Source organism: Sinohyriopsis cumingii, chromosome 18 (assembly GCF_028554795.1).
Source record: "Sinohyriopsis cumingii isolate HCF-2022 chromosome 18, ASM2855479v2, whole genome shotgun sequence".
In the NCBI taxonomy this organism is placed as follows: Eukaryota; Metazoa; Mollusca; class Bivalvia; order Unionida; family Unionidae; genus Sinohyriopsis; species Sinohyriopsis cumingii.
In genome coordinates, this window is record NC_142978.1 from 72,930,138 (window position 1) to 72,944,814 (window position 14,677).

Genomic DNA, 14,677 nt, shown 5'->3' on the forward strand with positions numbered 1-14,677 from the left:
GAGGAAGTTCAGTACAAAGTAATTATCCACTGGTTTAAATAGTATGTCTTGACCCAGTAATGTAATTAAATGCTTAAAGAATTTATTTATTCTATGGTTTGAATATTGTGTTTTGGCTCAGTAAGGTAATGGAATGTACATAGATAATATTTTCTTTTATTACATTAATACCAGATATATTTCATTGTGTGGTACCAAAACCATGATATTTTAACACATTAACTCCTGGAGGATTTTGTCATTTTTGCCTGGAAATCGAGTAGGAAACACATTTTTAAAGCTATTTCTGAATAGATCCAAAAACACCAAATCCCCAGTGATTTTTCAATAACATATTACCTAGTTTTGTTAGAAACATCGTTTTTCATTGGCTATTTGACTCGCGCATGAGCAGAAGGGTAAAAGTTGTTTGGTTTTTTATTTATTTATTTTTTTACTTGCTAAACAGAGCCATTATTTTTGTATTGAGACCACATTTTATTCCAAATGCCCATCTTATCCTACTTTTTGCAAAGGCTCATCTGTCTGTTTGCACTTCATACTGGTTTGCCTTAGATCTGAGATCAAAAAGTCTAAAATCCGGACACAAAATCGGATTCCGACCACGGGTGAATTTTGGGTAGAAAAAAGGGGGGTCCAAAAAATGAGGTTTTTTTATTGGTATTTTTCAGTGCAAATAGATATTCCAGATTATTTGGCATCATTGTAGAGCTACATCTGTCTACCTTTCTATAATACCACCCACTTTATCATGCATAACCATGACACTACAGAGCTCGGCAGTAGGCTACCACCTTCTGCCCCATAAAGTCGTCACTAGGGGTTAATGTGTTAAAGAGTTGCAAAGCCACAAGTTAAAATACATGTGTATAGTTTTGGTACCACAAGATGAAATATATCAGGTATTAACACAGGAAAAGAAAATTTTCTTTTTATTATATACTAAACTTGCTCCAGAATCTGTGCATGACTTGAAAAAATGATAGGATTCGGTTGACCTATTCTATCGCAGTAAATTACATTTTTGTCATTTTGTATACTATTTGACCCTGTCTGAAAACAATACAAGTCCGATTCAGCAATGCATCACAGCAGGTTTGTCATTGTTGTCAAGAAAGTTAGAGGAATAAGAGAGGAGAGGTGTGAACGGCATCTGGTCAGATTTCTTTATCAAAGATTCTTTTCCGTGTCTGAAATGTAATGCAGCTTCTATTTATTTGTTCTAGTTCACAAATTACTTGCTTTTTTATTGTTGCAGGTACAACATTTGTAGGCAAACACAGTGAAGCAATGCATATAATAATGATGGGAAATCTTATATTTTAACACGTGAAAATATAAAGATATATTTTTCACATTTAAAAATATAGGATTGAAAGAATGTGAAAATTATTTCATCATTTAGTCTCTATATTTCACACTTAAGTATAAAAAGAAGTACTTATTCTATGGTTTGAATTTTTGGCCCAGTAAGATAATTGAATGTACAAAGTATTTATCCAATTGTTTTAGGCCCAGAAAGGTAGTTGAATGTAGAAATTAATTATTCTATGGTTTGAATATTGTGTTTTGACCCAGAAAGGTAATTGAATGTACAAAGTATTCATTCTGTGATGTAAATATTGTGTTTTGAAACTGTATTTCTAATCAGATTTTGATAAGACTTTGTAAATAGGCTTAATTTACCAAGAGTGTGGATCAAAACAGTTTTAAGCAAGATCCGTGCATATTAATTAGAAAATTTTGCATCTGATTGGCAGAGATTTTCAATACTTTAGTGATCAATATCTGTATTTTATCAAATTTAGCAAGGATGATTGTATCCGTCAAGATATATGTTGTGTTTTATAAAGTGCAAGATCGACAGATATTAAAAACATAATTCTGGATATGATTGGCATAGCTTCTTGCACCTTGTGAGTCAATTTCTGACCCCGGTTTAATAAGGTTATAGTAATTTAGGTAAATTCAACATGATTTAAAGTTTATGGTGTAGTTTATATAGGTTGAGTTCTTACAGTAATATATAAACCTGCTTATTGACATGTCAAGATATTTAAGCCAGGTGAGTGGTATTAATCCCACTTGGTCCTCTTGATAAATTGAAATTTATTATTATTATTATTATTATTATTATTATTATTATTATTATAATTTGTATATGCAATTCAATACAACTGGATGTCCAGATATAGGAACATCCAGCATCAAGGATTGGCCAGTTTTATAATAATTTGCTTTAAGAGGGTGAATTGGTGCAGAGGCTGTTGCTAACTTCTAAGTCCCATGTACATCACAACAGGTGTTAACCAATCACATCTTGTCCTTATGCTGTTAAAACTACCAAGTAACACCTGTGTGGTAATTCATTAAAAACTGCTTGTTTGTAAACTTTTAATTATAAGGAAAATATTTTAACAACACTTTAAATAATGTTTGAGAAATTATACCGACATAGGTCCAGAATCTTGTTAATCAAGTGAGCCCATTATTTTCTAGACATTCAGGGGTCATCAAATGGACTATACCAATTGTTATATCTTTCTGTTGAGTTCTATGTACCATCCAGCAACAACTCACCTGCTATGTACCATCCAGCATCCACTCACCTGCTATGTACCATCCAGCATCCACTCACCTGCTATGTACCATCCAGCATCAACTCACCTGCTATGTACCATCCAGCAACAACTCACCTGCTATGTACCATACAGCATCAACTCATCTGCTATGTATCATCTAGCATCAACTCACCTGCTATGTATCATCTAGCATCAACTCACCTGCTATGTATAATCTAGCAACAGCTCACCTGCTATATACCATCCAGCATCAACTCACCTGCTATGTACCATACAGCATCAACTCACCTGCTATGTACTATCCAGCATCAACTCACCTGCTATGTACCATACAGCATCAACTCATCTGCTATGTATCATCTAGCATCAACTCACCTGCTATGTATCATCTAGCATCAACTCACCTGCTATGTATCATCTAGCATCAACTCACCTGCTATGTATAATCTAGCAACAACTCACCTGCTATATACCATCCAGCATCAACTCACCTGCTATGTACCATACAGCATCAACTCATCTGCTATGTATCATCTAGCAACAACTCACCTGCTATGTACCATCCAGCATCAACTCACCTGCTATGTACCATCCAGCAACAACTCATCTGCTATGTACCATCTAGCATAAACTCACCTGCTATGTACCATCCAGCATCAACTCACCTGCTATGTACCATACAGCATCAACTCATCTGCTGATAATCTGCATACATTCCATAGCATATTATTCATTCCACCTATGGTAATTCTGAGTCAAGACTCTGGAACAGGAAAATCTTGAAAAATCTTTTGTACGTTCATTGATTTCACAGTTTTTGTTTCTTGTAACCTCTTAATTATTTGGGGCAGGGTGGGGTGAGTACCCTCTTGATTCTCAATTGAACTCACTTATTCATGGTTATATAATTTCTTGATCCTATCAAGTGTTGGGTCATCTCCTTTGAGCTATAGGTCATAACATGAAACAGACTACACAATGATCCCATCAACCCTTGGGTCATCTTTGAGTTAAGGTCAGAACATGAAACAGACTACACATTGATCCCATCAACCCTTGGGTAATCTGCAATGAGCCATAGGCCTGAACATGAAACAGACTATAAATTAACATATCCAAATATCGCAGTTGTCATTGCCAGTAAGTCCTAGTAGTGTCATTCACAGTCTCTTCAATGCATTTCTGATATCCTAGGACTCCAGACTTGCTTGATAATGTAATTCATAGCCTCTTCAATGCATTGTTGATATGCTAGGACTCCTGTCTTGCCTGATCAATGTAATTCATAGCCTATACAATACAGTACTGATATACAAGGACTTAAGTCATGCTGATCAATGTCATTCACAGCCTCTACTGTGCATTGCTGATATGCTTGGACTCCTGCCTTGCCTGATCAATCCCATTTACAGTCTTTGCAATACATTTCTGATATACAGGGACTTCTGCCATCCTAAACAATGTCATTCACAGCCTCTACTGTGCATTGCTGATATGTTTGGACTTCTGCCTTGCCTGATCAATACCGTTTACAGTCTTTACAATACATTGCTGATATACAGGGACTTCTGCCATCCTAAACAATGTCATTCACAGTCTCTACTGTGCATTGCTGATATGTTTGGACTTCTGCCTTGCCTGATCAATCCCATTTACAGTCTAGACAATACATTGCTGATATACAAGGACTTCTGGCATGATGTTCAGTGTCATTCACAGCCTCTACATTGCATTTTGCTGAATCCTTGAGTTTTCAGTGTTCTGATTAGCTGTGTGCAATGGGCTTAAAAAACCTTAACTTGTCCAAAATTTTATCTTACCAGCCATCTGCTTTAACAAGACTAATATTTATTGTTTTTGGTTTTTTTGGTGTCATAGTGTTGTACTTTTGAATTTGAACCATATCCATGTACTCCAAAAGACAATGTTTCAAAAGATTTACTTGGTATGGATTGTCAGCGATAGTTTGCAGCCTTTGCTATGCACCACTGTGGTTATGATTTCATGTTTTCAGTGGGCTTGCCTGTTTGCTCCAAAATAGAGAACACCATACAGCAACATTTAATTTATCAAGAGTACATTTTATAAATTGCTAAAACTTTTTGATACAGCATGATAAACTTGATTTATTTCCAATTTTTCAGCAAATTATGGAACCATTCTGCCAGGAAACCAACAGACTTGAAGGTAAGACACTGGGAATTGAATTTGAATGTAAAATATGGAATTTTCAATCACAACATTTCACAAAAATGTGCAAAAAACTTATTCATTACTTATGTGTAAGCATCACTGATGTACTTTAAGCTATATGGAAATTTTGATGTACTCTTAGACACACAAGAAGCTGCTGTTTGTAATCTATTCATTTTTTTAATGAAAATGTTTTGATCCATCTATTATTCTCATAAAGTGGTAGCAGCAAACCATAAGTTCATCCCTATGATCAACTACAGATTTCTGCACATTTTTTTAATATTAAGCACAACATATTTACACAGTGTTCCTATCACTGATCATAACATTGCCACGTTTGCGCTATGGTAAATCCACTCATAAAGTTCATCAGATTGGCAAAAATATTTTCATTGTTTTGTCAGTGTTGCACAATGAATGCAAGCTAGTGAGTTTCCAGCACATTTTGTTTCTCTTGTCCCCTGTATATTGAACCATTGTATCTACTTGGGCACACTTTTTCATCAGAAACAATCCAAAAATACACCTGCTTTTCATTAGACATTGTAGCAATATTGCTGAAAAATTGTTAAAGCTACGTTAAAAATCCTAATCACACACACACTTAAAACAATGTATCTGCCCATGAAAGCATTAAAGGTTGTGGTAATATCGGCTGAGTTACAATATAAAGTATTTTATGGCTGTTAGTTTTCGAGGTTAAAGTCACTCCTAATGGCAAGGAAGATTTCATTTTCTTATAGGTGGTAATAATGACAAAGGACAATACACAATTTGTGATTCATTAGTTTGGAAAGAAAAGTAATTCAGAAATGTTGGTGGATCTGGGACTGAAAATTCAATGGTTCAGCACATTTCAGGTTAACCTGATATTCAGACATATTTGTTTTCAGAAGTTACTTGAGCACACAATAAAATGTTTACTGCAGTAATGTAAGTGTTCAAGGAAAATAGTGCAGATGATAAAGTTAAGTTGGCATACTGTCAGTCTTGAGGTTGGGAGATACGGATGTCACCTGCCTTTGGGTTTGTATGTGTAACACAGTTTGTTACCAATGTCTATTTTGATTTCCCTTCCACTTCCTGACTGCTGGCATCAGATCAAAAGGTCTTGTATATTAACACACCAACTATCCATTGTTTTCATGTGATGTAACAAAACATGTGTACTTCAATATCTGCCATTTTGATACTCTAGCCACACAAACCGGCATCTAACAACATTGTTCATCCCACATAATTATGAAGGTCTCAATTTGTGTTCAAGGATACAGTATAAACATCACATTCTGTTGTGCATATGAACTGCACGAGACCAAATGCATGACTTTTCTCCTTTTTTCTTCAAGTAAAACATTGAAATTTCAAACATCTTTTTTATTCTTTCATAAACAAATAGATCCATCAATGAACAAATGTATAAACAAATGGATACACAAACAAATAGAAACATGTAATAATTTTCAATTTACATGGGCTGAAATCAATCATTGGATTATAGTTCAAGTTATTAAAAAAAACAATAGTTAATATTTTTAAAAGTATTTCAAGAATAATCGGTTTTGACATTTGGTACAAAGGCATGCTCCGTTAGACAAATGTTTCATTTAAATACACATAAGACAAAATTTCTTTGAACGGTTATCACTTTCATTCAGTAGCATCATACATCCATAATCTCCACCACAAATACAATATTTGAACCTACTTATTAAAACTGGTTTGTCAGCTGTCTTTGTCACATGCACGTGTTTGCGATAAGCATTTGTACATAAAAGTTCTGGCATAATTTACATGCTAGGAAATTTTATTTCTGTGGCTGTTATTGTATCCCAAATATCATTGTCCGTAAATACTCTTTCAAGGTGACAAGCTTAGGGACATCACACAAACTACTTTTTAAAAGACAATATTGTCTGTTTGTATAAGAAAAAAACTGCATTTCTATTTGATAGCAATATGCTTGCTTACAATGCAACTTCACTCATCTGTTTTTCAATATAGGCCAGGTAACTTACATTTTATTTTTGTGCTATAAGGGCACATAATTTCAAGTATAATCTGTGTATCATTTTGATTAAGTAAATATCCTAATCAGCAATTAAATCAGATTATTAATACGTGATGACTGTTGTTGATAAAGGTTTGTTAGGGACTCAAAATGGCAGCACAAGATATATATATATATATATATATATATAGAGAGAGAGAGAGAGAGAGAGAGAGAGAGAGAAACAGACAGACAGAAGAGAAGGGCACAAGTATATTCAACCTTAATTAATTGGCTAAATTAGACTGCATGTGCCCTGTACTCTACTCAGCTGTCAATAAGCTGACCTTTTGGTGTAGGAGTCACTGTAACTCATTTGCTTGAGTGTTGGACTCCTAATCAAAGGGTAACCAGGTCAGACCTTTTAAGTTACCTGGGTATGTCCTCAGGGTCGGTACTTATCTCTCATTTCCTCACCATTATATGGCCAATGATGTCTTGAACATGTAGTCAAAAATCACCCAACCAACCAACCTTTTGGCACAAAATGTGCACTGCTTTCTTGTACTGTCATTTCTTTCACAGTTTCATAGTCCCACTTTCCATTAGTATGTATTCTTGTAACATGCATTTGTTTCATATTATGGGGTTGAAAACTGCTGGTTTTAAGAACAAGGAACTTGTGTGGACATTTCAGTAGGAAAAGTGTGGAGTTTTTGTCACATTTTTTATGTATTATTCTCAGAAGGAAGCATATGCCTATTATATGTTGGGCCTATTGTGTTGTTATTATATGTGTGGTGTTTTATTGAATTTGTTTGATTTGTTCATGTAAGTATAAATACATTCTTATTAAGTGAACTACTTTTAAGATAATGTTACTGGAATATTTGCAGTCAGATGATTCAGTCTGAATTTTATCTGCCGTGTTACATATTTCTTTCATATTATGCAAGGTTAACACAAAAATTTCACTCCCAAAGTCCACAATATAAAAGTTTAGCTGTGAGTGAGATCTATTTGAAAAAAAAGAACACAAAAAATGAAGAGTGCAAGGTAAGTCCATAATTTTCACAAAACATAAATTCAGCTTATCATTATCTGCATTTACATTTACTCTAATATCACATGCAGTTTGTATTTATCACCAAGATCTGCGTTTACATTTACTCTAATATCACATGCAGTTTGTATTTATCACCAAGATCTGCATTTACATTTACTCTAATATCACATGCAGTTTGTATTTATCACCAAGATCTGCATTTACATTTACTCTAATATCACATGCAGATTGTATTTAATCACCAAGATCTGCAGTATTCATAATTATTTGCCAGTAAGCATAGACAAATTCATTAGCCAGTAAGCACATAGGAAATCCATTAGCCAGTATGCAGATAGAAAATCCATTAGCCAGTCAGCACATAGAAAATCCATTAGCCCGTAAGCACATAGAAAATCCCATAAAGTGTAAAGAAATTCCACAGATTTCAAAATGACTATAAAAACTCTTATAGTTTGCAGGAAAAAAGTGATTATGCATCACTTGTGTTGCCATTCTTTTGTTTAACTTTTGAATATGATTGTGATTTTTAAAATAGACACTTAGAAAAATATTTTATAAAGTTAATTTTCAAATATTACCAAAGCCATTGTATATTTTCTCTAGTGTCTTTAAATAATGCATATATCTCACACTCTCTCTGTCAACTATTACAAAAGTTTGATGCTATCCTGAATTACTATGCTTCAGTGACTTTAGCTTTCAGCTGCTTATTGTTACACCCTCAATATCTTGGATCCAGATTTTCCCAAACATGAAAATTGCTGTTTGGATTAATCTTACAGAGAGCAACTTAACCATACCAAAAGTAGATCACTGTGGCCTTATTATTCATATTTGAGTGACTTCATGCATAACACCCACAGCATTTTGGATCCTAATCCACCAGCCCTCATATAAATTAGTATATGGATGAATGTAAAGGAGAATAAGTTGACCACATTCGTTTTAGTGATATGACTTCTTGGCTATTTATTCATTACACCCACATTATGCTGGACTCTATTTCACCTACATTCATAAAAATTAGTGTGTGCATCTGGTCTCAATGATGGTGAATCAGCCATACCTAAAGTAGGCCACTGTGACCAAATTTTCATGATTTTGTGACATTGATATTGTCAGCCATTTGTTTCCTCTCAATCTTAACCCTCTTCAACCCAACACAGAAGAAACTTTGTATATGGATGCATCTTTATGAATAGTATATTGTAGTGGTATTTCTTCCTTCACAATGTAGCTCATTTGTAAGCTTAGAATCAAAACCAGAGGTTGAGTGTTTCAGATCCTGTAAAAACTAGTCTGGGTTAGCTTTTATGACATATTGCAATGCAAGGTGCATAACTCCAGTTGCCTCAGAACTAATCTTCCATACTAGTTTATATTTGATCTTCTGTTCAGTTGTGCCCCTGTTGGTGAGTGGATTCATGCTTATGAGCATACACCTTGATATAAAATTAATTCAGTAATTAATGCATAATTATTGAGCTGTAAGTAGATAATGTGTAATTCTGTTTGTGTCTGACCTTGTTTTCATTGTCATTTTCAGAAATTCTGTTGAAGCCAGTTCAAAGAATGCAGAGAAATACCCTAGTGTTACATGTAAGTCTTAATGGCTGTATTTTAAAGAAGTTTTTTAGTCGGCACAAATTTCACAAATTTAATGATGGAAATGTATGATAATGCTATGAGGGTGTATCACAGATGTAATACCCAAAAGAGAGTTATATGGTAAGCATCCTCATTCATGCCTGCATTGCGAAGCCAAGGAATGAACCAGTCTTTTTTGTATACCATATATACTCACCAGTACAATGAGTACTACTGCAAACTGCAAGACCCAGATCTGCTATCACATAATTTGGTATCAACATTCACTGTATCCCTCACATATGTTGAACTATTTGCCCATTGGGCTTAGGCTTCAGCGACCCCCATAGGATTCAGCAGACGTTATACCAGAGAAAATATATATGATCCCTGTAATAGTCTACATCTGTCTTTTAATGTAACTCTTTTTTCCTCATACTTTAATATATCCCATACATACACTCAGTGCATTGTAAACAAGTTACCCACAGTAAATTTTCTTATCTGTTCAGTACAGATTGTGTAATCAAACTTTGGTAAAGATTGTCAATTTTTGAGCTGATCCATTTACCATTTTTAAATGCTTACTCATTTAACTTCTTTGATACTCAAGATTGTAGGCTCATAAAGATTTACTGTCAATAAAGGAAATATTGCTGAAGCATATGATTTCTGTGAATTTGCCAATTGTACACAAGCGCTTTGCATGTTTTCACAGAAACAATTTCTGTGAATTTGCCAAGGACATGATACCCTACACATAAACACCATAAATGTTTTGACACTGAAAACAAATGCAGGAGTGGCAATAACTATAGAAATATTGTGTGTCAGTATATAAATTTGTAAAATTTTAAATTGCAGATTGTGTGCAATCAAATTTTGAGAGGATATTTTGATGCAAAGATAATATGATTTGTACCTTAAATATTCTCAGCAGGTTTTTTCTATGTTTTCTAATTTCATGGTGTTTGTGTTTGTAATCATATCATTATATATGCTTTTTATCTTATAGGTGTTGTCTAATGTTGTAAAGCGCTTAGAGCTTCTCAAGATTAGGCGCTATACAATGTCCTCATTATTATTATTATTATTATTACTGTTATTAAAGATATCAGATCCATGCATATATCCAGATGTGTTAACCATACAAGTATGGATTGATATGACTTTCATATTTATAGGATCTACTGAAATACACTCCAGAGGACCATCCAGACTACATAGAGTTACAGAAGGCATTGAAGTTGAGTGAGGAAAACCTGCGAACTTTCAACATAAATCTGGGAGCTCTTAGCTGCAAGAATGTAAGGGAATCAGATTGGAAATAACTCTGCAGTCATAAATGTTACACACAATTATAAAATTTAAAATTAAGCAATAAAGTAACAATTGTAACTGACTTAAGCACTGCTTTTAGTGTCAAGACTAAATTTTGTGAAATATAACTTTACCCAAAAAAGAGCAGTAGACCTAAAAATCTACTTTAGAAAGGGAAATGTTACTATTTATGAACACTTGGATCACCATGTCTTGCATCTGATCCTCGGTAGAAAATAAACACCACCTTATTCATAGTATTGGAACATGCACGGTTTTAAAGTTAAAACTTGGTAGACAGCATGTATGCCCTTAGAAAACGCAATCCTTAATGAAAGAAACATGGAACACATAACCAGGGTATTCAGATTGATGCAGATAGAGAGGAAAGAATGAAACAAATACACCTAAACACAGTGAAGATACAAAGGCCCAACAGGAGAAAACAAAAGAAAGTGAAAGAATTGAACAGTAACTAGAACAAGAGAAAATACTGCAAGGAAGATAATAAATATAGAAAAATGAAGGGGGGGGGGATAGTATGGGAAGCAGAAATAGAAGAAAACGTGGATGCAGAGAAAAACAAACTGAAGAGAAAGAAATGGAAAAACTGAAAACAAAAAAGCAGTTAGACCATAACAAGAGAATTGAATGAGGTGTAAATGGAAGAAATAATTAAGGAAAAATTAAAAGCAAAAAAGAAAAGTAGAGCAAACAGCAGAAGATAAACAAAAGATAATGACACAAAAGAAGAAGAAAGTGAAAGAAACATGAAAGAAAAAAGAGGAAGAAGCATAAAAGATGGTACAAAACCCAGAAAAAAATAGAGAATAGTAACAAATGGAAGAGAAAAAGGCAGATTCTTTTATCCAGCCACCACAAGAAAACTAAACAGTCTCACAACATCAGAGGTGACTGTCATATGGGGAGCATCAGAAGAGGAAATCTACCCAGAATTTTTAGATTTAGATTTAACTCAAAGATTATGATTAAACTTTAAAAACAAACTTAACATTTTTATTTAAATCAATCTTTAAAGAAAAAATAAACAAAAAACGGGAATTGCAATCCACTTGTTTTATCTCAAGTTAGTGACTTTGCACTTGAATACAGAACTATACAAAACTCTTAGATAAGACGGGCTACAGGAGGGAGGAGATGGTTAGTGGTATCTGCCTTGTTAAGAGGCAGGTGTTTATACCTGGCTGTTGGGGACTTGAACTGAATCTGAGCCAAGATGCTAACTTAATTTGGATCAAAATAACAGCACCTTTTATGACTAAAGTGACTCTGAATGTAATTGAAGCATGTTTTACTTATGAATAATAATAATAATAACACCAACAACAACAAGAATAAATACTCCCAACCAAACTCCACCATACAGACTTAGTATGGAATAGTGAAATACAAGATGTGAACTGCAGATGAAACTGGGGAACATACATTTATATGTACATGCACACACACACACACATAAAACAAACACCAACACATCATAGAGCAATTTACTGTACCTTACCTTTGCTTTCCTTTGTAGATTTTATTTTGAAGGTCAACAAAACTTGATCTTTATAAGCCCATCCCCCTGACAATTATACAGGACTAAGCAACAGATGCATACACTAATGCACCCACATGAAGGGGACACAACAAAATAAACTTAACTCATTGATCTTCAGTGCAGAGGTCACTAACAATTCAACACTTAATGAATGGGAAAGGAAAGCAAGGAATCTTGTCCAACATAATATATACCTAAACGGGAGGGAATGCGAGCCCAGAAACCCAAATTTAGATAAAGTTGAATAAAGAATAAATGTAAAGACAGATTGGAAATAACAGTAATTTAATTTCAGATTCTTTTTTAAAAAATTGTTTTATTTTTTTAAAAGGGAAAATACCTGTTACGGCAATAAATTGGAACGAGAGGGATCACAAATAATAAGACCTTTGAATTTAGGTAAATTGAGATGGCATCTCTGCTTTCCCAACCAGTTCTGTATGCTGGAAAATGGCTTAAGGGTGTCCACAAATAAAGTACTTAAACATATATTTCAGGATTCTCTGCATTTTTTTCCAGTAGATCAATGTGACTTTTCTCTGATGTTAATGACAGTCAGCAGGGAAAGAGCAGGATGTAAATTTTCACAAATTAATTGAATTAAGACATTATCAGGTGCACAGTGAACTGAGAACAAAAATTTGGTCCATGGATTAATAATAGGTGCAGAAATTACTGAGAAAATGACAGCTTCCGATACTGTGATTAATAATCAGATTTGAATGTTGTAGATCCATTTTAGTATTTATCGTGATCTTTAACCTCTTTAGTGTAGTAGGTATATCTTCTGCACGATAGTAACTTAAATAGATGTAATAAATGTGATTTTTTTACTTAAATAGATGTAATAAATTTGATTTATTTTCTCTTGCATGTGTTGGCAAAGAATGAAACTAAGGTATCTCTTTCCTAAAAGATGCTGTGATATGAATCATGCTTTGATTTATTTATTTTTTTACTTAGAGGCCTATTTTGGCCCACATGATTTCTAAGGAGGGGGAACATTGTGTGGTCAGTACCCATCTGTCATATCCCATCCTGTTCCATCACATGCCACCTATCACAAATGTAATTTCCACTCAGTAACTTTTCAAGAAATCCGATTTGGTATGAGTCTTTACGTTTGGATGGCCTTGGTCAACCCAATTTTCACTATTTTCCAACAGCGTTTAATGGTTTTATTGCCACTGTTTGACTTAGAATTTTGCATCATATTGACATGGGTATCTGTGTCACATGGATACATTTTTATCTCAAAGTCATATAATACACATAATAAGAACTGTTCCAAAGCAAGACTTAATATGCAGTCCCTTGTTTGTAAATATTAAAATTGTTTCTGTACTATTTTTTATAGCCAAAGAGAGATCGTCACCTGGCAAAGAGTGGGTTTGTTGTGGAGGTGGTGAAGAAGGAGACTCGACAACTTAGATACCTCTTCCTGTTTAATGATATCCTCATCTGTACAAAACACAAGCGGAGCAATAGGTATTGGCAGTCTTCATATTTTCTTCTTAGATTCAGTGTTTGATATTATGGTATCATTCACAGTATAAAAATGTTTTGGATTGTCTTGATGGTAATCCAGGCCTTTTGGATTATTACTTAGAATAAATGTTGTGAAGACTTTCAAGTAGCAATTTGGATCCATGCAGTTCCTAATGCTAGAAGAGTTTTCTAAGTTACTATGGAGATAAGTTCTCAGTTAAAAAACAAAGCATGTAAATGTTGAATTCAGAATGAACAATTTTCAGGTTCATTTTTATGGGAATTCCTTTTGCAGCTAAATTCACAGATAAACCATTGGTTTGGTTTTGTTAGTTTTAATAGCACCTTGAACACATTATTGGTTGAATCATGAAGAGGAAATGGGAGCGAAATGCCTCTCCCAGGGACACACCAAGGTGTCCTACACAGGCTGACCTGGGTGGGTATCAGACCCTCAATTCTACAAGTCTGATGCTCTACCAACTGAGTTACCATGGCAACCAGACCATACATGCACACACACTATAAATACCCATATTTACAAAACAAACATATCTATGTTTAACTCTACACAGTTTAAAAATAAACGTTGTGGTGAATTTCTATATCTTTGTGAGAATTGGAGCCACGAGTGGCCAAGTGGTCTAAAAATGGCATTAAACAGCAACTTTGTGAGAATGGACACAAATGTTTATCTTATACATTGACCTAGTTGTATTGTGACCTATTTTCCACTGAAATAACACTGATCACAGTAGTAATGCAAAATATTTTTAAAAAATTATACATAATATCTAATTAGAGTACAAGTCACACGGGTCATGTAGGCATTCAACACTGACTATTTCAATATTGGTGTCACTTTTTTAGAATTTGATTCT

General features: G+C 34.1%; 1 protein-coding gene across 4 annotated transcripts in view; it reads left to right on the top strand.

Annotated features, from left to right (window-relative positions):
* LOC149776968 (active breakpoint cluster region-related protein-like) overlaps positions 1-14,677 on the top strand; it is a 144,582-nt gene that overhangs the window by 78,162 nt on the left and 51,743 nt on the right. For all 4 annotated transcript variants that reach the window (XM_089941686.1, XM_089941687.1, XM_089941689.1 and 1 more), the window contains 4 exons: positions 4,727-4,769; positions 9,384-9,436; positions 10,609-10,731; positions 13,666-13,796. In XM_089941686.1, the coding sequence (XP_089797812.1) occupies positions 4,727-4,769; positions 9,384-9,436; positions 10,609-10,731; positions 13,666-13,796 (350 nt within the window). The remainder of the gene's footprint in view (positions 1-4,726; positions 4,770-9,383; positions 9,437-10,608; positions 10,732-13,665; positions 13,797-14,677) is intronic.